The sequence below is a fragment of the Bombina bombina genome, chromosome 7 (genome assembly GCF_027579735.1).
Source record: "Bombina bombina isolate aBomBom1 chromosome 7, aBomBom1.pri, whole genome shotgun sequence".
Taxonomy (NCBI): domain Eukaryota; kingdom Metazoa; phylum Chordata; class Amphibia; order Anura; family Bombinatoridae; genus Bombina; species Bombina bombina.
In genome coordinates, this window is record NC_069505.1 from 404,221,497 (window position 1) to 404,247,247 (window position 25,751).

At 43.5% G+C, this 25,751-nt stretch overlaps 1 protein-coding gene across 1 annotated transcript in view; it reads right to left on the reverse strand.

Annotated features, from left to right (window-relative positions):
• FANCD2 (FA complementation group D2) overlaps positions 1–25,751 on the reverse strand; it is a gene marked incomplete in the record, with an annotated part of 1,113,076 nt that overhangs the window by 781,572 nt on the left and 305,753 nt on the right. Inside the window, 1 exon segment of the mRNA XM_053689418.1 lies at positions 20,175–20,272. Coding sequence (XP_053545393.1) covers positions 20,175–20,272 — 98 coding nt within the window.

Genomic DNA, 25,751 nt, shown 5'->3' on the forward strand with positions numbered 1-25,751 from the left:
CCAAGATAGTAACTTAATATCTATGGAATGTAAGGGTTCAAACGGAACCCCTTGAAGAACTGAAAGAACTAAATTTAGACTCCAGGGAGGAGTCAAAGGTCTATAAACAGGCTTGATCCTAACCAGAGCCTGAACAAATGCTTGAACATCTGGCACAGCTGCCAGTCTTTTGTGTAGTAAGACAGATAAAGCAGAGATCTGTCCCTTTAGAGAACTTGCAGATAATCCTTTCTCCAAACCTTCTTGAAGAAAGGAGAGAATCTTAGGAATTTTTATCTTATTCCATGGGAATCCTTTGGATTCACACAAACATATATATTTTTTCCATATTTTATGGTAAATTTTTCTAGTTACAGGTTTTCTGGCCTGAACCAGAGTATCTATCACCGAATCTGAAAACCCACGCTTTGATAGAATCAAGCGTTCAATCTCCAAGCCGTCAGTTGGAGGGATACCAGATTTGGGTGTTCGAATGGACCTTGAACAAGAAGGTCCTGTCTCAAAGGTAGCTTCCATGGTGGAGCCGATGACATATTCACCAGGTCTGCATACCAAGTCCTGCATGGCCACGCAGGAGCTATCAAGATCACTGAGGCCCTCTCCTGATTGATCCTGGCTACCAGCCTGGGAATGAGAGGAAACGGTGGGAATACGTAAGCTAGGTTGAAAGTCCAAGGAGCTACTAGTGCATCTACTAGAGTCGCCTTGGGATCCCTGGATCTGGACCCGTAGCAAGGAACCTTGAAGTTCTGACGAGACGCCATCAGATCCATGTCTGGAATGCCCCATAATTGAGTTATTTGGGCAAAGATTTCCGGATGGAGTTCCCACTCCCCCGGATGAAATGTCTGACGACTCAGAAAATCCGCTTCCCAATTTTCCACTCCTGGGATGTGGATCGCAGACAAGTGGCAGGAGTGATCCTCCGCCCATTGAATTATTTTGGTCACTTCTTTCATCGCCAGAGAACTCTTTGTTCCCCCTTGATGATTGATATACGCAACAGTCGTCATGTTGTCTGATTGGAACCTTATGAATCTGACCTTTGCTAGTTGAGGCCAAGCTCTGAGAGCATTGAATATCGCTCTCAGTTCCAGAATGTTTATCAGGAGAAGAGACTCTTCCCGAGACCATAGACCCTGAGCTTTCAGGGATTCCCAGACCGCACCCCAGCCCACTAGACTGGCGTCGGTCGTGACAATGACCCACTCTGGTCTGCGGAAGCTCATTCCCTGGGACAGATGGTCCAGGGTCAGCCACCAACGGAGTGAATCTCTGGTCTTTTGATCTACTTGAATCATTGGAGACAAGTCTGTATAATCCCCATTCCACTGTTTGAGCATGCACAGTTGTAATGGTCTTAGATGAATTCGTGCAAAAGGAACTATGTCCATTGTTGCAACCATCAATCCTATTACTTCCATGCACTGCGCTATGGAAGGACGAGGAACAGAATGAAGCACTTGACAAGAGCTTAGAAGTTTTGATTTTCTGACCTCTGTCAGAAAAATCCTAATTTCTAAGGAATCTATTATTGTTCCCAAGAAGGGAACTCTTGTTGACGGGGACAGAGAACTCTTTTCTTTGTTCACCTTCCATCCGTGAGATGTGAGAAAGGCTAAAACGATGTCCGTATGAGCCTTTGCCTTTGACAGGGACGACGCTTGTATTAGAATGTCGTCCAAGTAAGGTACTACTGCAATGCCCCTTGGTCTTAGAACCGCTAGAAGGGACCCTAGCACCTTTGTGAAAATCCTTGGAGCAGTGGCTAATCCGAATGGAAGAGCCACAAACTGGTAATGTTTGTCCAGAAAAGCGAACCTTAGGAACTGATGATGTTCCTTGTGGATAGGGATATGTAGGTACGCATCCTTTAGATCCACGGTAGTCATAAATTGACTTTCCTGGATGGTGGGTAGAATCGTTCGAATAGTTTCCATTTTGAACGATGGTACCCTGAGAAATTTGTTTAGGATCTTCAAATCCAAAATTGGTCTGAACATTCCCTCTTTTTTGGGAACTACGAACAGATTGGAATAAAATCCCATTCCTTGTTCCTTTATTGGAACTGGGTGTATCACTCCCATCTTTAACAGGTCTTCTACACAATGTAAGAATGCCTGTCTCTTTATTTGGTTTGAGGATAAGTGAGACTTGTGGAACCTTCCCCTTGGGGGTAGTTCCTTGAATTCCAGGAGATAACCTTGAGAAACTATTTCTAGCGCCCAAGGATCCTGAACATCTCTTGCCCAAGCCTGAGCAAAGAGAGAGAGTCTGCCCCCACCAGATCCGGTCCCGGATCGGGGGCTACTCCTTCATGCTGTCTTGTTAGCAGTGGCAGGCTTCTTGGCCTGCTTACCCTTGTTCCAGCCTTGCATTGGTTTCCAGGCTGGTTTGGGTTGTGAGGTATTACCCTCTTGCTTAGAGGATGCAGAATTAGAGGCTGGTCCATTTCTGCGAAAGGGACGAAAAACATAATTTATGCTTACTTGATAAATTCCTTTCTTCTGTAGTGTGATCAGTCCACGGGTCATCATTACTTCTGGGATATTACTCCTCCCCAACAGGAAGTGCAAGAGGATTCATCCAGCAGAGCTGCATATAGCTCCTCCCCTCTACGTCACTCCCAGTCATTCGACCAAGGACCAACGAGAAAGGAAAAGCCAAGGGTGAAGTGGTGACTGGAGTATAAATTAAAAAATATTTACCTGCCTTAAAAACAGGGCGGGCCATGGACTGATCACACTACAGAAGAAAGGAATTTATCAGGTAAGCATAAATTATGTTTTCTTCTGTTAAGTGTGATCAGTCCACGGGTCATCATTACTTGTGGGATACCAATACCAAAGCAAAAGTACACGGATGACGGGAGGGATAGGCAGGCTCTTTATACAGAAGGAACCACTGCCTGAAGAACCTTTCTCCCAAAAATAGCCTCCGATGAAGCAAAAGTGTCAAATTTGTAAAATTTGGAAAAAGTATGAAGCGAAGACCAAGTTGCAGCCTTGCAAATCTGTTCAACAGAGGCCTCATTCTTGAAGGCCCAAGTGGAAGCCACAGCTCTAGTAGAATGAGCTGTAATTCTTTCAGGAGGCTGCTGTCCAGCAGTCTCATAAGCTAAACGAATTATGCTACGAAGCCAAAAAGAAAGAGGTAGCGGAAGCTTTTTGACCTCTCCTCTGCCCAGAGTAAATGACAAACAGAGAAGACGTTTGTCGAAATTCCTTAGTTGCCTGTAAGTAAAATTTTAGAGCACGGACTACATCCAGGTTGTGCAGTAGACGTTCCTTCTTTGAAGAAGGATTTGGGCATAAAGAAGGAACAACAATCTCTTGATTGATATTCCTGTTAGTAACTACCTTAGGTAAGAACCCAGGTTTAGTACGCAGGACTACCTTATCCGAATGAAAAATCAAATAAGGAGAATCACAATGTAAGGCTGATAATTCAGAGACTCTTCGAGCCGAGGAAATAGCCATTAAAAATAGAACTTTCCAAGATAACAACTTTATATCAATGGAATGAAGGGGTTCAAACGGAACGCCCTGTAATACATTAAGAACAAGGTTTAAACTCCATGGTGGAGCAACAGTTTTAAACACAGGCTTAATCCTGGTCAAAGCCTGACAAAAAGCCTGGACGTCAGGAACTTCTGACAGACGTTTGTGTAACAGAATGGACAGAGCTGAGATCTGTCCCTTTAATGAACTAGCAGATAAACCCTTTTCTAAACCTTCTTGTAGAAAACAGAATTTATGTTTACCTGATAAATTACTTTCTCCAACGGTGTGTCCGGTCCACGGCGTCATCCTTACTTGTGGGATATTCTCTTCCCCAACAGGAAATGGCAAAGAGCCCAGCAAAGCTGGTCACATGATCCCTCCTAGGCTCCGCCTACCCCAGTCATTCGACCGACGTTAAGGAGGAATATTTGCATAGGAGAAACCATATGGTACCGTGGTGACTGTAGTTAAAGAAAATAAATTATCAGACCTGATTAAAAAAACCAGGGCGGGCCGTGGACCGGACACACCGTTGGAGAAAGTAATTTATCAGGTAAACATAAATTCTGTTTTCTCCAACATAGGTGTGTCCGGTCCACGGCGTCATCCTTACTTGTGGGAACCAATACCAAAGCTTTAGGACACGGATGAAGGGAGGGAGCAAATCAGGTCACCTAAATGGAAGGCACCACGGTTTGCAAAACCTTTCTCCCAAAAATAGCCTCAGAAGAAGCAAAAGTATCAAACTTGTAAAATTTGGTAAAAGTGTGCAGTGAAGACCAAGTCGCTGCCCTACATATCTGATCAACAGAAGCCTCGTTCTTGAAGGCCCATGTGGAAGCCACAGCCCTAGTGGAATGAGCTGTGATTCTTTCGGGAGGCTGCCGTCCGGCAGTCTCGTAAGCCAATCTGATGATGCTTTTAATCCAAAAAGAGAGAGAGGTAGAAGTTGCTTTTTGACCTCTCCTTTTACCGGAATAAACAACAAACAAGGAAGATGTTTGTCTAAAATCCTTTGTAGCATCTAAATAGAATTTTAGAGCGCGAACAACATCCAAATTGTGCAACAAACGTTCCTTCTTTGAAACTGGTTTCGGACACAGAGAAGGTACGATAATCTCCTGGTTAATGTTTTTGTTAGAAACAACTTTTGGAAGAAAACCAGGTTTAGTACGTAAAACCACCTTATCTGCATGGAACACCAGATAAGGAGGAGAACACTGCAGAGCAGATAATTCTGAAACTCTTCTAGCAGAAGAAATTGCAACTAAAAACAAAACTTTCCAAGATAATAACTTAATATCAACGGAATGTAAGGGTTCAAACGGAACCCCCTGAAGAACTGAAAGAACTAAATTGAGACTCCAAGGAGGAGTCAAAGGTTTGTAAACAGGCTTAATTCTAACCAGAGCCTGAACAAAGGCTTGAACATCTGGCACAGCTGCCAGCTTTTTGTGAAGTAACACAGACAAGGCAGAAATCTGTCCCTTCAGGGAACTAGCAGATAATCCTTTTTCCAATCCTTCTTGAAGGAAGGATAGAATCTTAGGAATCTTAACCTTGTCCCAAGGGAATCCTTTAGATTCACACCAACAGATATATTTTTTCCAAATTTTGTGGTAAATCTTTCTAGTTACAGGCTTTCTGGCCTGAACAAGAGTATCGATAACAGAATCTGAGAACCCTCGCTTCGATAAGATCAAGCGTTCAATCTCCAAGCAGTCAGCTGGAGTGAAACCAGGTTCGGATGTTCGAACGGACCCTGAACAAGAAGGTCTCGTCTCAAAGGTAGCTTCCAAGGTGGAGCCGATGACATATTCACCAGATCTGCATACCAAGTCCTGCGTGGCCACGCAGGAGCTATCAAGATCACCGACGCCCTCTCCTGATAGATCCTGGCTACCAGCCTGGGGATGAGAGGAAACGGCGGGAACACATAAGCTAGTTTGAAGGTCCAAGGTGCTACTAGTGCATCCACTAGAGCCGCCTTGGGATCCCTGGATCTGGACCCGTAGCAAGGAACTTTGAAGTTCTGACGAGAGGCCATCAGATCCATGTCTGGAATGCCCCACAGCTGAGTGACTTGGGCAAAGATTTCCGGATGGAGTTCCCACTCCCCCGGATGTAATGTCTGACGACTCAGAAAATCCGCTTCCCAATTTTCCACTCCTGGGATGTGGATAGCGGACAGGTGGCAGGAGTGAGACTCCGCCCATAGAATGATTTTGGTCACTTCTTCCATCGCTAGGGAACTCCTTGTTCCCCCCTGATGGTTGATGTACGCAACAGTTGTCATGTTGTCTGATTGAAACCGTATGAACTTGGCCCTCGCTAGCTGAGGCCAAGCCTTGAGAGCATTGAATATCGCTCTCAGTTCCAGAATATTTATCGGTAGAAGAGATTCTTCCCGAGACCAAAGACCCTGAGCTTTCAGGGATCCCCAGACCGCGCCCCAGCCCATCAGACTGGCGTCGGTCGTGACAATGACCCACTCTGGTCTGCGGAATGTCATCCCTCGTGACAGGTTGTCCAGGGACAGCCACCAACGGAGTGAGTCTCTGGTCCTCTGATTTACTTGTATCTTCGGAGACAAGTCTGTATAATCCCCATTCCACTGACTGAGCATGCACAGTTGTAATGGTCTTAGATGAATGCGCGCAAAAGGAACTATGTCCATTGCCGCTACCATCAACCCGATCACTTCCATGCCCTGAGCTATGGAAGGAAGAGGAACGGAATGAAGTATCCGACAAGAGTCTAGAAGTTTTGTTTTTCTGGCCTCTGTCAGAAATATCCTCATTTCTAAGGAGTCTATTATTGTTCCCAAGAAGGGAACCCTTGTTGACGGAGATAGAGAACTCTTTTCCACGTTCACTTTCCATCCGTGAGATCTGAGAAAGGCCAGGACTATGTCCGTGTGAGCCTTTGCTTGAGGAAGGGACGACGCTTGAATCAGAATGTCGTCCAAGTAAGGTACTACAGCAATGCCCCTTGGTCTTAGCACAGCTAGAAGGGACCCTAGTACCTTTGTGAAAATCCTTGGAGCAGTGGCTAATCCGAAAGGAAGCGCCACGAACTGGTAATGCTTGTCCAGGAATGCGAACCTTAGGAACCGATGATGTTCCTTGTGGATAGGAATATGTAGATACGCATCCTTTAAATCCACCGTGGTCATGAATTGACCTTCCTGGATGGAAGGAAGAATAGTTCGAATGGTTTCCATCTTGAACGATGGAACCTTGAGAAACTTGTTTAAGATCTTGAGATCTAAGATTGGTCTGAACGTTCCCTCTTTTTTGGGAACTATGAACAGATTGGAGTAGAACCCCATCCCTTGTTCTCTTAATGGAACAGGATGAATCACTCCCATTTTTAACAGGTCTTCTACGCAATGTAAGAATGCCTGTCTTTTTATGTGGTCTGAAGACAACTGAGACCTGTGGAACCTCCCCCTTGGGGGAAGCCCCTTGAATTCCAGAAGATAACCTTGGGAGACTATTTCTAGCGCCCAAGGATCCAGAACATCTCTTGCCCAAGCCTGAGCGAAGAGATAGAGTCTGCCCCCCACCAGATCCGGTCCCGGATCGGGGGCCAACATTTCATGCTGTCTTGGTAGCAGTGGCAGGTTTCTTGGCCTGCTTTCCCTTGTTCCAGCCTTGCATTGGTCTCCAAGCTGGCTTGGCTTGAGAAGTATTACCCTCTTGCTTAGAGGACGTAGCACTTTGGGCTGGTCCGTTTCTACGAAAGGGACGAAAATTAGGTTTATTTTTTGCCTTGAAAGGCCGATCCTGAGGAAGGGCGTGGCCCTTACCCCCAGTGATATCAGAGATAATCTCTTTCAAGTCAGGGCCAAACAGCGTTTTCCCCTTGAAAGGAATGTTAAGTAGCTTGTTCTTGGAAGACGCATCAGCCGACCAAGATTTCAACCAAAGCGCTCTGCGCGCCACAATAGCAAACCCAGAATTCTTAGCCGCTAACCTAGCCAATTGCAAAGTGGCGTCTAGGGTAAAAGAATTAGCCAATTTGAGAGCATTGATTCTGTCCATAATCTCCTCATAAGGAGGAGAATCACTATCGACCGCCTTTATCAGCTCATCGAACCAGAAACATGCGGCTGTAGCGACAGGGACAACGCATGAAATTGGTTGTAGAAGGTAACCCTGCTGAACAAACATCTTTTTAAGCAAACCTTCTAATTTTTTATCCATAGGATCTCTGAAAGCACAACTATCCTCTATGGGTATAGTGGTGCGTTTGTTTAAAGTGGAAACCGCTCCCTCGACCTTGGGGACTGTCTGCCATAAGTCCTTTCTGGGGTCGACCATAGGAAACAATTTTTTAAATATGGGGGGAGGGACGAAAGGAATACCGGGCCTTTCCCATTCTTTATTAACAATGTCCGCCACCCGCTTGGGTATAGGAAAAGCTTCTGGGAGCCCCGGCACCTCTAGGAACTTGTCCATTTTACATAGTTTCTCTGGGATGACCAACTTGTCACAATCATCCAGAGTGGATAATACCTCCTTAAGCAGAATGCGGAGATGTTCCAACTTAAATTTAAATGTAATCACATCAGGTTCAGCTTGTTGAGAAATGTTCCCTGAATCAGTAATTTCTCCCTCAGACAAAACCTCCCTGGCCCCATCAGACTGGGTTAGGGGCCCTTCAGAAACATTATTATCAGCGTCGTCATGCTCTTCAGTATCTAAAACAGAGCAGTCGCGCTTACGCTGATAAGTGTTCATTTTGGCTAAAATGTTTTTGACAGAATTATCCATTACAGCCGTTAATTGTTGCATAGTAAGGAGTATTGGCGCGCTAGATGTACTAGGGGCCTCCTGAGTGGGCAAGACTCGTGTAGACGAAGGAGGGAATGATGCAGTACCATGCTTACTCCCCTCACTTGAGGAATCATCTTGGGCATCATTGTCACATAAATCACATTTATTTAAATGAATAGGAATTCTGGCTTCCCCACATTCAGAACACAGTCTATCTGGTAGTTCAGACATGTTAAACAGGCATAAACTTGATAACAAAGTACAAAAAACGTTTTAAAATAAAACCGTTACTGTCACTTTAAATTTTAAACTGAACACACTTTATTACTGCAATTGCGAAAAAACATGAAGGAATTGTTCAAAATTCACCAAATTTTCACCACAGTGTCTTAAAGCCTTAAAAGTATTGCACACCAAATTTGGAAGCTTTAACCCTTAAAATAACGGAACCGGAGCCGTTTTGAACTTTAACCCCTTTACAGTCCCTGGTATCTGCTTTGCTGAGACCCAACCAAGCCCAAAGGGGAATACGATACCAAATGACGCCTTCAGAAAGTCTTTCTAAGTATCAGAGCTCCTCTCACATGCGACTGCATGCCATGCCTCTCAAAAACAAGTGCGCAACACCGGCGCGAAAATGAGGCTCTGCCTATGCTTTGGGAAAGTCCCTAAAGAATAAGGTGTCTAAAACAGTGCCTGCCGATATTATTATAGCAAAATACCCAAATAAAATGATTCCTCAAGGCTAAATATGTGTTAATAATGAATCTATTTAGCCCAAAAAAAATCTACAGTCTTAATAAGCCCTTGTGAAGCCCTTATTTACGATCGTAATAAACATGGCTTACCGGATCCCATAGGGAAAATGACAGCTTCCAGCATTACATCGTCTTGTTAGAATGTGTCATACCTCAAGCAGCAAGAGACTGCTCACTGTTCCCCCAACTGAAGTTAATTGCTCTCAACAGTCCTGTGTGGAACAGCCATGGATTTTAGTGACGGTTGCTAAAATCATTTTCCTCATACAAACAGAAATCTTCATCTCTTTTCTGTTTCTGAGTAAATAGTACATACCAGCACTATTTCAAAATAACAAACTCTTGATTGAATAATAAAAACTACAGTTAAACACTAAAAAACTCTAAGCCATCTCCGTGGAGATGTTGCCTGTACAACGGCAAAGAGAATGACTGGGGTAGGCGGAGCCTAGGAGGGATCATGTGACCAGCTTTGCTGGGCTCTTTGCCATTTCCTGTTGGGGAAGAGAATATCCCACAAGTAAGGATGACGCCGTGGACCGGACACACCTATGTTGGAGAAAAGACAATATCCTAGGAATCCTAACCTTACTCCAAGAGTAACCTTTGGATTCACACCAATATAGGTATTTACGCCATATCTTATGGTAAATCTTTCTGGTAACAGGTTTCCTAGCCTGTATTAAGGTATCAATAACTGACTCAGAAAACCCACGTCTTGATAAAATCAAGCGTTCAATTTCCAAGCAGTCAGCTTCAGAGAAGTTAGATTTTGATGTTTGAAGGGACCCTGTATCAGAAGGTCCTGTTTCAGAGGTAGAGACCAAGGTGGACAGGATGACATGTCCACCAGGTCTGCATACCAAGTCCTTCGTGGCCACGCAGGTGCTATTAGAATCACTGATGCTCTCTCTTGTTTGATTCTGGCAATCAATCGAGGAAGCAACGGGAAGGGTGGAAACACGTAAGCCATCCTGAAGTCCCAAGGTGCTGTCAGAGCATCTATCAGGACTGCTCCTGGATCCCTGGATCTGGACCCGTAACGAGGAAGCTTGGCGTTCTGTCGAGACGCCATGAGATCTATCTCTGGTTTGCCCCAACGTCGCAGTATTTGGGCAAAGACCTCCGGATGAAGTTCCCACTCCCCCGGATGAAAAGTCTGACGACTTAAGAAATCCGCCTCCCAGTTCTCCACTCCCGGGATGTGGATTGCTGACAGGTGGCAAGAGTGAGACTCTGCCCAGAGAATTATCTTTGATACTTCCATCATAGCTAGGGAGCTTCTTGTCCCTCCCTGATGGTTGATGTAAGCTACAGTCGTGATGTTGTCCGACTGAAACCTGATGAACCCCCGAGTTGTCAACTGGGGCCAAGCCAGGAGGGCATTGAGAACTGCTCTCAATTCCAGAATGTTTATTGGCAGGAGACTCTCCTCCTGACTCCATTGTCCCTGAGCCTTCAGAGAATTCCAGACGGCACCCCAACCTAGAAGGCTGGCGTCTGTTGTTACAATTGTCCAGTCTGGTCTGCTGAATGGCATCCCCCTGGACAGATGTGGCCGAGAAAGCCACCATAGAAGAGAATTTCTGGTCTCTTGATCCAGATTCAGAGAAGGGGATAAGTCTGAGTAATCCCCATTCCACTGACTTAGCATGCACAGTTGCAGTGGTCTGAGGTGTAAGCGTGCAAAGGGTACTATGTCCATTGCCGCTACCATTAAGCCGATTACCTCCATGCATTGAGCCACTGACGGGTGTTGAATGGAATGTAGGGTGCGGCAAGCACTTTGAAGTCTTGTTAGCCTGTCCTCTGTCAGGTAAATCTTCATTTCTACAGAATCTATAAGAGTCCCCAGGAAGGGAACTCTTGTGAGTGGAACGAGTGAACTTTTCTTTTCGTTCACCTTCCATCCATGTGACCTTAGAAATGCCAGCACTAACTCTGTATGAGACTTGGCAGTTTGAAAGCTTGAAGCTTGTATCAGAATGTCGTCTAGGTATGGAGCTACCGAGATTCCCCGCGGTCTTAGTACCGCCAGAAGAGCACCCAGAACCTTTGTGAAGATTCTTGGAGCTGTAGCCAATCCGAATGGAAGAGCCACAAACTGGTAATGCCTGTCTAGGAAGGCAAACCTTAGGTACCGATAATGATCTTTGTGAATCGGTATGTGAAGGTAAGCATCTTTTAAATCTACAGTGGTCATGTACTGACCCTCTTGGATCATAGGTAAAATTGTCCGAATAGTCTCCATCTTGAACGATGGAACTCTTAGGAATTTGTTTAGGATCTTTAAGTCCAGGATTGGTCTGAAAGTTCCCTCTTTTTTGGGAACCACAAACAGATTTGAGTAAAACCCCTGTCCCTGTTCCGATCGTGGAACTGGATGGATTACTCCCATTAACAAGAGCTCTTGTACGCAGCGTAGAAACGCCTCTTTCTTTGTCTGGATTGTTGACAATCTTGACAGATGAAATCTCTCTCTTGGAGGAGAGTATTTGAAGTCCAGAAGGTATCCCTGAGATATTATCTCTAGCGCCCAGGGATCCTGAACATCTCTTGCCCAAGCCTGGGCGAAGAGAGAAAGTCTGCCGCCCACTAGATCCGATCCCGGATCGGGGGCCCTCAATTCATGCTGTTTTAGGGGCAGCAGCAGGTTTCCTAGTCTGCTTGCCCTTGTTCCAGGACTGGTTAGGTTTCCAGCCTTGTCTGTAGCGAGCAACAACTCCTTCCTGTTTTGGTGCAGAGGAAGTTGATGCTGCTCCAGCTTTGAAATTACGAAAGGAACGAAAATTAGACTGTCTAGTCTTGGCTTTGGCTTTGTCCTGAGGCAGGGCATGGCCTTTACCTCCTGTAATGTCAGCGATAATCTCTTTCAACCCGGGCCCGAATAAGGTCTGCCCTTTGAAAGGTATATTAAGCAATTTAGACTTAGAAGTAACATCAGCTGACCAGGATTTTAGCCACAGCGCCCTGCGTGCCTGAATGGCAAATCCTGAATTCTTCGCCGTAAGTTTAGTAAGATGTACTACGGCCTCCGAAATGAATGAATTATCTAGTTTAAGGACTCTAAGCCTGTCCGTAATGTCGTCCAGAGTAGCTGAACCAATGTTCTCTTCCAGAGACTCAATCCAGAATGCCGCTGCAGCCGTGATCGGCGCAATGCATGCAAGGGGTTGCAATATAAAACCTTGTTGAACAAACATTTTCTTAAGGTAACCCTCTAACTTTTTATCCATTGGATCTGAAAAAGCACAGCTATCCTCCACCGGGATAGTGGTACGCTTAGCTAAGGTAGAAACTGCTCCCTCCACCTTAGGGACCGTTTGCCATAAGTCCCTTGTGGTGGCGTCTATTGGAAACATTTTTCTAAATATCGGAGGGGGTGAGAACGGCACACCGGGTCTATCCCACTCCTTAGTAACAATTTCAGTAAGTCTCTTAGGTATAGGAAAAACCTCAGTACTCGTCGGTACCGCAAAATATTTATCCAACCTACACATTTTCTCTGGTATTGCAACTGTGTTACAATCATTCAGAGCCGCTAACACCTCCCCTAGTAATACACGGAGGTTTTCCAGTTTAAATTTAAAATTTGAAATATCTGAATCCAGTCTGTTTGGATCAGAACCGTCACCCACAGAATGAAGTTCTCCGTCCTCATGTTCTGCCACCTGTGACGCAGTGTCTGACATGGCCCTAATATTATCAGCGCACTCTGTTCTCACCCCAGAGTGATCACGCTTACCTCTTAGTTCTGGTAATTTAGCCAAAACCTCAGTCATAACAGTAGCCATATCCTGTAATGTGATTTGTAATGGCCGCCCAGATGTACTCGGCGCTACAATATCACGCACCTCCCTCTGAGCGGGAGATGTAGGTACTGACACGTGAGGCGAGTTAGTCGGCATAACTCTCCCCTCGTTGTTTGGTGAAATTTGTTCAATTTGTACAGATTGACTTTTATTTAAAGTAGCATCAATACAGTTAGTACATAAATTTCTATTGGGCTCCACTTTGGCATTGCAACAAATGACACAGGTATCATCCTCTGAATCAGACATGTTTAACACACTAGCAAATAAACTTGCAACTTGGAAATACAATTCAATTAAAATAATATTAAAACGTACTGTGCCTTTAAGAAGCACAGAAGATCTACGACAGTTGAAAATTAATAAATTGAAACAGTTATAGCCTCAATCCTTGTAAACAACACAACTTTAGCAAAGGTTTAATCCCATTAGCAAAGATAACAAATTCTGAAAGCAGGAAACAAATTACAGAATAAACGTTTTTTATCTCAGTCAAACTACAATTCTCACAGCTCTGCTGAGAGAAATTACCTCCCTCAAAATAAGTTTTGAAGACCCCTGAGCTCTGTAGAGATGAACCGGATCATGCAGGGAATACAATGAGTTGCTGACTGAAATATTTGATGCGTAGTAAAAGCGCCAAAAAACGGCCCCTCCCCCTCACACACAGCAGTGAGGGAGAACAGAAACTGTCAGAAAACAGATTAAGCAACTGCCAAGTGGAAAAATAGTGCCCAAACATTTATTCACTCAGTACCTCAGTAAATGAAAACGATTTTACATTCCAGCAAAAACGTTAAACATAATCTCTAGTTATTAAACAGCTTTATGTATTTCTTACAGTGTAATTCTAGTGAAGTACCATTCCCCAGAATACTGAAGTGTAAAGTATACATACATGACATTATATCGGTATGGCAGGATTTTCTCATCAATTCCATTATCAGAAAATAAAAACTGCTACATACCTCTATGCAGATTCATCTGCCCGCTGTCCCCTGATCTGAAGTTTACCTCTCCTCAGATGGCCGAGAAACAGCAATATGATCTTAACTACTCCGGCTAAAATCATAACAAAAACTCTGGTAGATTCTTCTTCAAACTCTGCCAGAGAGATAATAACACACTCCGGTGCTATTTTAAAATAACAAACTCTTGATTGAAGATAAAAACTAAGTATAATCACCATAGTCCTCTCACACATCCTATCTAGTCGTTGGGTGCAAGAGAATGACTGGGAGTGACGTAGAGGGGAGGAGCTATATGCAGCTCTGCTGGGTGAATCCTCTTGCACTTCCTGTTGGGGAGGAGTAATATCCCAGAAGTAATGATGACCCGTGGACTGATCACACTTAACAGAAGAAATTAGGCTTATTTTTAGCCTTAAAAGACCTATCCTGTGGAAGGGCGTGGCCCTTTCCCCCAGTGATGTCTGAAATAATCTCTTTCAAATCAGGTCCAAATAAAGTTTTACCTTTGAAAGGAATGTTAAGTAATTTTGTCTTGGATGACACATCTGCTGACCAAGACTTTAGCCAAAGCGCTCTGCGCGCCACAATAGCAAACCCTGAATTTTTCGCCGCTAATTTTGCTAATTGCAAAGCGGCATCTAAAACAAAAGAGTTAGCCAATTTAAGTGCGTGAACTCTGTCCATAACCTCCTCATATGGAGTTTCTCTACTGAGCGACTTTTCTAGTTCCTCGAACCAGAACCACGCTGCCGTAGTGACAGGAACAATGCATGAAATTGGTTGTAGAAGGTAGCCTTGCGGTACAAAAATCTTTTTAAGCAAACCTTCCAATTTTTTATCCATAGGATCTTTGAAAGCACAACTATCTTCGATAGGAATAGTAGTGCGTTTGTTTAGAGTAGAAACTGCCCCCTCGACCTTGGGGACTGTCTGCCATAAGTCCTTTCTGGGGTCGACCATAGGAAATAATTTCTTAAATATAGGGGGAGGAACAAAAGGTATGCCGGGCTTTTCCCACTCTTTATTTACTATGTCCGCCACCCGCTTGGGTATAGGAAAAGCGTCGGGGGGCACCGGAAACTTCTAGGAACCTGTCCATCTTGCATAATTTCTCTGGAATGACCAAATTGTCACAATCATCCAGAGTAGATAACACCTCCTTAAGCAGTGCGCGGAGATGTTCTAATTTAAATTTAAATGTCACAACATCAGGTTCAGCTTGATGAGAAATATTTCCTGAATCTGAAATTTCTCCCTCAGACAAAACCTCCCTCATGGCCCCTTCAGATTGGTGTGAGGGTATGACAGAACAATTATCATCAGCGTCCTCTTGCTCTTCAGTGTTTAAAACAGAGCAATCGCGCTTTCTCTGATAAGTAGGCATTTTGGATAAAAGATTTGCTATGGAGTTATCCATTACAGCCGTTAATTGTTGCATGGTAATAAGTATTGGTGCACTAGATGTACTAGGGGCCTCCTGCATGGGCAAAACTGGTGTAGACACAGTAGGAGATGATGTAGTATCATGTTTACTCCCCTCATTTGAGGAATCATCTTGGGCAATATCATAATTTGTGGCAGTACTGTCCTTACTTTGTTTGGACGCTATGGCACAATTATCACATAAATTTAAATGGGGAGACACATTTGCTTTCATACATATAGAACATAGCTTATCTGAAGGTACAGACATGTTAAACAGGCTTAAACTTGTCAACAATGCACAAAAAACGTTTTAAAATAAAACCGTTACTGTCACTTTAAATTTTAAACAGAAAACACTATTACTAAATATGAGAAAAAGTATGAAGGAATTGTTCAAAAATCACCAAATTTTCACCACAGTGTCTTAAAGCCTTAAAAGTATTGCACACCAAATTTCAGAGCTTTAACCCTTAAAATAACGGAACCGGAGCCGTTTTTCAATTTAACCCCTATACAGTCCCAGATACAGTCTTTGCTAAGACCCAACCAAGCCCTGAGGGGAATACGATACCAAATGACGCCTTCTAAAAGCTTTTTCAGAGATTCTTAGATCCTCACACATGCATCTGCATGCCCTGCTCTCAAAAAACAACTGCGCATTAATGGCGTGAAAATGAGGCTCAGTCTATGACTAGAAAGGCCCCCTGACTGAAAAAGGTGTCCAATACAGTGCCTGCCGTTTTATAAACGTTCCCCAAGATTATAAATGTCAATTGTTAGCCTAAATTTGAATAATATGCACAAATAAAGCAATCGATTTAGCCCATAAAAATGTCTACCAGTTTTTTAGCCCATAATAAGCCCTTTATTCTGTTTGTTTTTGACTAAGAAAATGGCTTACCGGTCCCCATGAGGGGAAATGACAGCCTTCCAGCATTACACAGTCTTGTTAGAAATATGGCTAGTCATACCTTAAGCAGAAGAGTCTGCTAACTGTTTCCCCCAACTGAAGTTACTTCATCTCAACAGTCCTATGTGGAAACAGCAATCGATTTTAGTTACTGTCTGCTAAAATCATCTTCCTCTTACAAACAGAAATCTTCATCCTTTTCTGTTTCAGAGTAAATAGTACATACCAGCACTATTTTAAAATAACAAACACTTGATAGAAGAATAAAAACTACATTTAAACACCAAAAAACTCTTAACCATCTCCGTGGAGATGTTGCCTGTACAACGGCAAAGAGAATGACTGGGGTGGGCGGAGCCTAGGAGGGATCATGTGACCAGCTTTGCTGGGACTCTTTGCCATTTCCTGTTGGGGAAGAGAATATCCCACAAGTAAGGATGACGCCGTGGACCGGACACACCAATGTTGGAGAAATCTTCATTGCTGAAGAATCTATTATCGTACCCAGGAACTTCACCCTGTTGCTGGGGACCAATGAACGCTTTCTTTCGTTTATCTTCCACCCGTGGGACCAAAGGAGAAGAGCTCTGGAGTGAACCTTCGCCAGACTGTAGGACGGAGCCTGGACCAGGATATTGTCCAGATACGGAGCCACTGCAATCCCTCTGGCTCTCGCTACTGCAAGAAGAGCTCCCAGAACCTTTGTAAAGGATCTTGGGGCGGTCGCCAGACCAAACGGAAGGGCCACAAACTGGAACTGCTGGTCCAGAAAGGCGAACCTTAGAAATTTGAAGTGAACCTTGTGTATTGGCACATGAAGGTAAGCATCCTTCAGGTCTATTGTCGTCATGAATTGCCCCTCTTGAACCAGAGGCAAAATTGACCCGATTGTCTCCATCTTGAACAATGGGACTGACAAAAACTTGTTTAGGGCCTTTAAGTTCATAATTGGACAAAACAAGCCCTCCCTCCTTTGGGACCACAAAAAGGTTTGAATAATACCCCAGACCTCTTTCTGCCGTAGGAACAGGGACGATTACGCCGAGATGAAAGATGCCTCACACACCCCAGGAAGGCGTCTCTCTTTCCTGGTCTTGAAGAGATGTTTGACAGGAGAAACCTGCCTCTGGGTAGACACGATTTGAAACCTATCCTCTGGAGTGATCAAAGGAAATACCCAAAGGGTCTGTAACGTCTTCCCTCCAGGCCCCCGAAAAAAAAGAGATAGTCTGCCCCCTACCTGGTCCAAGGACGATTCGGGGGCCGCCCCTTCATACTGATTTTGACTCGGCAGGCTTCTTGTTCTGCTTGGACTTTTTCCAAGAGTTTGCTGGCTTCCAAGATCCCTTGGATTGCTCAAATTTTGCGGAAGGCTGCTGGCACGGAGACTTGTCCGTACGAAAGGGACGAAAAAGTAGATCCCTTAGGTTTAGCTTTCTTATCCTGAGGTAAGAAGGCACCCTTGCCACCAGTGACTGTAGATATGATAGAATCCAGTCCCGGGCCAAACAAAACCTTCCCCTTGAATGGCAGGGAAAGCAAGCGAGACGTCATGTCAGCAGACCATGATTTTAGCCATAGAGCCCTGCAGTCTAGAATAGAAAAGCACGATGTCTTAGCATTAAGGCGAATAATCTGCATATTAGTATCACAAATGAACGAATGCGCTACCCTTAGGACTTTTATTCGATCCAGAATATCATCAATGGGAGTCTCCACCTTGGACCATTGCTGATAGTGCGTCACATCAGTAGGTAGCAAAACTAACCTTGTCAGTTGGAACATCTTCCGCAGAATGAACTCCATCTTTTTATCCATGGGTTCCTTAAAAGAGGAGCTATCCTCAAGCGGAATGGTCGTTCTCTTAGCAAGCGTGGAGATAGCACCATTCACCTTAGGGACGGTTCCCCACAGTTCAAGCTGTGCGTCCGGAACGGGGAAAAGCTTCTTAAAAGAAGACGAGGGAGCAAAAGGAGAGCCCAGTTTCTCCCATTCATTCTTAATAATGTTCGCCATTTTGATAGGAACCGGGAAGGCCTGGGGCACTACTCTGTCCTCGTTAACCCTATCCAATTAAGGGATCGACGGTTCGTCCGGGAGTTTTGGTTCCGGAACCTTCAGCGTAGCAAGTACTTCCTTTAGCAGAAAGCGCAAATGCTCCATCTTAAATTTGAAATCTGGTTCCTCCATGGACAGAGGCCTAGAAGTAGCCGATTCCGACCCATAAGCGATATCTTCTGAGTCTGAGTCGTGATCCTCAGCAGATAATCTGTCTAAGGCATCCAGCGGAGTGGAAGACCCCGGAGACGGATAGCAGTGCCGTACCTTCCACTTAGTAGGCCGAGACATCGCATTTATGGCCGCAGAAACAGCCGTCTGCAACTGATCGGCAAAGTCTGGAGGTCAAAGGGCCCCTCCCGCTGGAGTATTAGTAGTGCCCTGTGGAACTGCTTGTGTAATTGGAGATGATTGTAGGGTACGCACCTCGCGGGGCGGAGAACCCTCAGAGGTGGATGGCTCAGTCGTACTAAGTACCTTATTCTTTTTCGATATAGCAATATAGTCAAAGCATGTGGAACAGAGTTGTGTCGGCACTCACCACCTCCTATGACCCAGACTACAAGAAAGAGCTTTCGTCTCCTCCAAACACAGGTTGAGAATGAGGAAGTTACAGAGGCTACACGGTCACATGGAGTGCCATGCAGGACCGCCCCTACACTTGAGAGACACGACAAAAAAAAAAAAAAAATAACGCCTCAATCTCTAACTGTTCCACACTAACAGAGCCTTCATCTCACACAAGTGCAGCATAAACACAAACAATATTATGCATAATAAAACCCCCCCTCTTCCATAACCCCCTTCCGAGAGTATTACCCTAGATTATATACAGATAAAAGGAGTCACACTGTGACCCTGTCTTCATACGTTATCACATAAATAAATATATATATATATATATATATATATATATATATACACACACACACACAAATATATATAATATGAAACAATCTTACCAAAATCAACGCCGTGGAACAGGAACACGGCCTTTCAAGTGTGACAGGTTAGTAGCGTCGCTCCTGACATGGACTTGAGAGAAGAAAGCAGGGAGCGAAACTCGTCAACGCCGATTGCTTACCGAGCTGTTAATATTAGTCGGGATTGTTTCGCAGAAGAACTCCCCCTGCATCTCCGGATTCTAACTTTCACCCATGCTCTCACTGAGAGACTGACAGGACTACTTAAAACTCCAGTCCCATTGCGAAGAGTACTACCGTCCATAAGAGACTCTCTGAATCTTCCGACACTTCTCTGCCAACCTCCTGTGACGAAAGGCAAAGAATGACTGGGGGATGAGGGGAGTGGGGGAGGTATTTAGGCCTTTGGCTGGGGTGTCTTTGCCTCCTCCTGGTGGCCAGGTTCTTATTTTCCACAAGTGATGAATGAAGCAGTGGATTCTCTTCTATATTCTATACATATATATATATATATATATATACACATACACGCACACACTTTTATATGTATGTGTTTGTAAAGATTCTGTAGTGTTAAATACATTTTTTAATGAAAAATTAAGGTGTTATAGTAATTTATAAGAAAATTGCGATTAAATTGCAACCACGATTCCCCTATATCGCCCAGCCCTAATACATATCTAGCCCTCATCTTTTTTTTTTTTTTTTTTTTTAATATAGGAAAAATGGTATTGATTTTTTTTTAATCCGGTCAATCGAAAAATAAATCGGCCAATTAATCGATTAAGAGAATGATCATTTGTTGCAGCCCTATTGTAAATGATCTTAAAAAAAAACAGATTTGTAAGATACAATCTTACATGCTTTTTTTGTAAAATTCAGTGGTCTAGTAACATTTTTCTCCTAAATGGTAACTGATAAGCTTTACTGTGCAGATCCCCTGGTCAGCAATCCACAGCCTCAAATATTTTCTTTGTGTGTAAACAAACAAACATACAAGTATACAGGGGTGGGAAAATATCAAACACTATACCTGGCCCCAGATTTGTTCTTTCTGCTCTGTGAGGCTTGTACCTGAGGAAGCAAAATACAAGACTCCAGGTCTAGTGTCCTGCGGAGCTCTGAAATCACCTATAAAGAAATTAAACAGTCAAATTATTACCTCTTATGCAAAATGCGTCAGTGTGCACCTTTTATATAATTTATTTTTATTTTTTAATAAGGACACAGGCATTATATCCTAACATTTATATGAAAGTGCAGCCTTTAATGTGAGCATAGGCTCGAAGTACCTAACAGCCAATGAGAATTACTATCATTAATATCATCAGTATTAGTTTTTTTAAAAAAACAAAAACATAAAAGGGTCAGTAAACTAAAAAAAACATAAATTATGCTTACCTGATAATTTTATTTTCTTCTAAAGGAAAAAGAGTCCACAGCTGCATTCATTACTTTTGGGAAATAAGAACCTGGCCACCAGGAGGAGGCAGACACCCCAGCCAAAGGCTTAAACACCTCCCCCACTTCCCTCATCCCCCAGTCATTCTGCCGAGGAACAAGGAACAGTAGAAGAAATATCAGGGTGAAAGGTGCCAGGAGAATAAAAATAAAATTTATGCTTACCTGATAAATTTGTTTCTTTTTAGACACGATGAGTCCACGGATTTTATCCTTACTTGTGGGATATTCTCCTCCTGGTCAGCAGGAGGAGGCAAAGAGCACCACAGCAGAGCTGCTATATATAGCTCCTCCCCTCCCTCTCTAGTCATTCGACCTAAGTTAGGAAGAGAAAGGAAAAGCCAAGGTGCAGAGGTGTCTGAAGTTTACAAAAATTAATAACCTGTCTCCGAGAACAGGGCGGGCCGTGGACTCACCGTGTCTAAAAAGGAACAAATTTATCAGGTAAGCATACATTTTCTTTTCTTTTTAAAGACACGATGAGTCCACGGATTTCATCCTTACTTGTGGGATACAATACCAAAGCTAGAGTACAAGGATGATAAGGGAGGGACAAGACAGGGAACCTAAACGGAAGGCACCACTGCTTGAAGAACCTTTCTCCCAAAAACAGCCTCAGCCGAGGCAAAAGTATCAAATTTTTAAAATTTAGAAAAAGTGTGAAGAGATAACCAAGTTGCAGCCTTGCAAATCTGTTCAAAAATGAAGCTTCTGTAGAATGCCCATGAGGAAGCAACAGCCCTAGTGGAATGAGCCGTAACTCCTTCAGGAGGCTGCTGTCCAGCAGTCTCGTATGCAAAACGGATGATACTCGTCAGTCAAAAAGAAAGAGAGGTAGCCGTAGCTTTCTGACCCTTAGCTTTCCAGAGAAAATTACAAACAAAGAAGAGGACTGACAAAAATCCTTAATTGCTTGTAAATAAAATTTAAAAGCATGGACCACGTCCAAATAGTGCAAAAGACGTTCTTTCTGAGAAGAAAGATTAGGACACAAGGAAGGAACAACAATCTCCTGATTAATGTTCCTGTTTGAAACAACCTTAGGAAGGAACCCTAAGTTAGAACGTAAAACTACCTTATCCGAATGAAAAATAAGGTAAGAATTGTATTGTAATGCCGAAAGTTCAGACACTCTTCGAGCTGAAGAAAAGACAACAAGAAATAAAACTTTCCAAGATAACAACTTAATATCTATGGAATGCATAGGCTCAAACGGAACCCCTTGAAGAACCATAAGAATGAAATTCAAACTCCATGGAGGAGCAATTGGTTTAAACACAGGCCTGATTCTAATCAATGCCTGACAAAAGGATAGAACATCTGGGACAACTGCCAGACGCTTGTGTAACAAAATAGATAAGGCAGAAATCTGACCCGTTAGGGAACTTGCTGATAAACCATTCTCCAATCCTTCTTGTAGAAAAGACAACATTCTGGGAATCCTAACTCTACTCCATGAGTAGCCCCTGGATTCACACCAATAGAGATATTTACGCCATATCTTATGTAAAATTTGACTAAAAACAGGCTTTCTAGCCTTAATCATTGTCCCAACGACCTAGTCAGAAAAACCCCGCTTGGATAAAAAGTGTTTAAGCACCAAGCAGTCAGTTACCGCTAAACCAGATTTGTGTGAAGGAGGGGCCCTTGATTAGAAGATCCCTCCTCAATAGAAGTCTCCAAAATGGCAGAAATGACATGTCCACAAGATCTGGATACCAAATCCTACAAGGCAAAACCGGTGCTATGAGAATCACCGAAGCCCTCTCCAGCTTGATATGAGCAATGGCCCGAAGAAAATAATAAATCAACGGAGTAAAAAGCTGGAGAACACTTCCGGATGGAGTTCCCACTCCCCTGGGTGAAGGAAAGCCTGCGCAGGAAATTCCGCCCCCGGGAAGTAGCTCGCCAAAAGGCAGCAAGAATGGGCCTCCGTCCACTGAAGGATATTTGATACCTCTGCCATCACCAAGGAACTCCCCGTTCCTCCCAGGCGATTGAGGTAAGCCACTGATGACATTTTAGCGACTGGAACCTGAAAAACTGGACCGAGGCTAACTGAAGCCAGACCAGAAGAACATGGAAGATCGCTCCCAGGTCCAAAATGTTTATAGGAAGAAAGAATTCTGGCTGAGTCCAAACCCCCTGAGCCCTTAGGGAGCTCCATACTGCTCCCCACCCTAGAAGGCTGGCGTCTGGTGTCACTAACACCCAAGATAATCTGTGAAAACAGGTTCCCTGGGAAAGATGATCCAGAGACAACCACCACTGAAAAGAATTCCTTGACTCCTGCTCCTGGTAGTACTCGAGGAGACAAATCTGTATAATCTCCGATCCATTGCCTGAGCATGCTTAACTGTATCTCTGATTTCCTGACATTCCATCAAAAAATCGTCATTGATATGGAAGCTACTATGATTCCCAAGAAAGATACTCTTGGACTAATGAACCCTTTTCCAAATTTACTTTCTACCCGTAAGACCACAGGAAGGACAACACCAAGACCATTTGAAATCTTGTTAGCTGTAAGGATGGTGCTTGGACTAGAATGTTGTCCAGATAAGACTCCACTGCATTGTTCCGGAACCGAGCACCGCCAACCGCACTCCCAGAGCCCTTGTGAAAACTCAGAGTTGTGGCAAGACCGAAAGGCAAAGCCACGAACTGGAAGCGTATGAGAATGGCACATGAAAGTATGCGTCCTTTAAATTGACCCCCCTGATCAAGGGAAGACTGGAATGAATAGTTGCCATCTTGAAGGACGGTACCAAAGAAACACTGTTTAGACTCTTGAGATCTAAAAAGCCGTCTGAAGGTTCCCTCTTTTCTGGAAACCACAAACCGATTGGTACAAAAAAAAGCCCATACCCAGTACCTGTATTGGAACTGGAACAATCATACCCAGGTCTGAGGTGTCTCTTACACAGTGTAAGAACGCCTCTCCTTTATCTGATCTGCAGATAATCTGGAAAACAGAAACCCGTCTCTGGGAGGAAAATTCATGAACTCTAATTTGAATCCCTGGAACACTATTAGGAAGCAAGTAGCAGTAGCTGGATTCAAACCCCAAAACTTCCTGCTTTCAAGATAGGTAAGCTAACCATTATGCTACTAATGTTAGCCTTTCTATTGCCCAGGAATTCCGAGCATCTCGAACCCAAACATGAGCGAAGACCGAAAGTCTGCTCTCTACAAGATCCGATCCTGGATCAGAGTTATGCCCATCAAGCAGTCCTTGATTCAACAGCAAGCTATTTGGATTTTTTTTTCTTATTATTAATTTTTTTTTGTCAAATGACAAAGGAAATTATTCTCCTCAAGCCCAACTCCAACAAGGTCTTCCCCTTGTAAGGAATCACCAAAAGCTTAGACTTAGAGCATACATCCATAGAAAAAAATACTAACCAAAAGGTTCTGTGAGCTGGAACAGAGAAACCTGAAATCTATGCTCCCAGTTTGATAATTTGAAACAAAGGAATTAACCAATTTGAAAGCTTATATCCTATCCTGGAGATTATCCAGGAAAGTTTCTGACTTAGCAGTATCAAACAACGCATTAAATCACTATATCGTCGCTCTAGTGACGGTATCAAAATACACAGCTGGTTGCCTTGGGAACCCTGGTGTACATCTCCTTTCTAATTTTCTGACCATAGGACCCTTGAACAACCCAACTCTCCTCTAAGGGTATAGTAGTTCTCTTAGTTAAGCTGGAAACTACTCCATCCTGAGTGGACTATGGGAAACATCATATTAAATATAGGAATGCGGAAAACTTACATTCCTTATAATTTACTGGGCGAACTAGAATAGACTACACCATTTGTAATAGTCACTACTGAATCAATCAGCCTAAAGGATTGATTATAATCCTTCTAGAAATGTTGTCTACCTCGTGGTAAAAACATATAATGCATGAAATGCAAAGCAACTCCAGGTGGAGTAAGAGGAAGCGCAGAGCACTGCATGTGAGCATCCACAGACTCCTAAACAGCAAACGCCCTTGAAGGAGTAATTTCAGGAAAAGGTGAAATTCTGTATTAGAAATTGACACATAAAAAATGTTACTGACTCTTTAAACTTTAAAAGTAACTTCTTATTTCAGAGTGCCGAAGCAAGCTAAAGTAGCATACCAATATAGCTGCTTATAGACATCACCATGACATTAAATAAGCAAAGTCTTGTGCAGTAATTCCAGATGGAAATTGCAAGGAACCACAGAGCACTGCATGTGTATCTTTAAAACTTAAAATTGATTTCTTATTTCTGGGGTGTAGAAACAAATAAATTAGTATGTCAACCTTGCCTTTCATAAATATTGCCATGGCATGAAAGAAGCAACGTCTTGCGCAGCAAATCCAGATGGGAATTGCAAGGAACCGCAGGGCACTGCATGTGACTGTCTCTTTAAAAGTCTTTTTTTTTAAAAAAATTAATTTCTATGTGCAGAAACAAGATTGGTATGTCAACATTGGTGTTCATAAACTAAGTTGCTAATAAAGCTCAATCTATAGCAAGAGATACTGGCTCCTTAAAGTTAAAAATAACACAACTTTATTTTCTTAGGACGAGAAGATGAGTGAGGGAACTTCAAAACCCTATCAATATCTCAGCTTGCCCTGAAGGATGGTACGGAGGAATCAAAACACCTAAAAGCGCTGACTGATGCACCATTTTTTATACAGCAAGTCCTTCAAATCTTCCGATAACCGGAAGTAAGACAGGAAGATAATAGTATACAGCGCCATTCTCCACTCCTAGCTTATGTTTATAACTGACCAGAAGGAAGGACAGTAAACCTTGGCGCTGTTTTGTTACCAACTCCACCCCTCGTGGGCATCACGTAATCTCCCGGTCACCCTTGATTTCTCCGAAAAGGTGCCGGGAGCAACTAGACTTCACTGAAGTAAATAAATTACACCTTCACTAGATAAAATATGTAACACCACTGTACCACCGCATTTTCTGAAGCGGATCGAAAACAGCGCAAAAATACTCCCCGCCCATCATGGGCGTGGCATAAGAAAAAATCTCCCGATCGGCACCTTACAGTTACCAACCCGCCGGGAGAAGTACAATATCAATAATAATAAAAACTCCAGTGATTGTTACAACGCTGCCCGATAAATCCCAGGGCCTGCTGCTACAC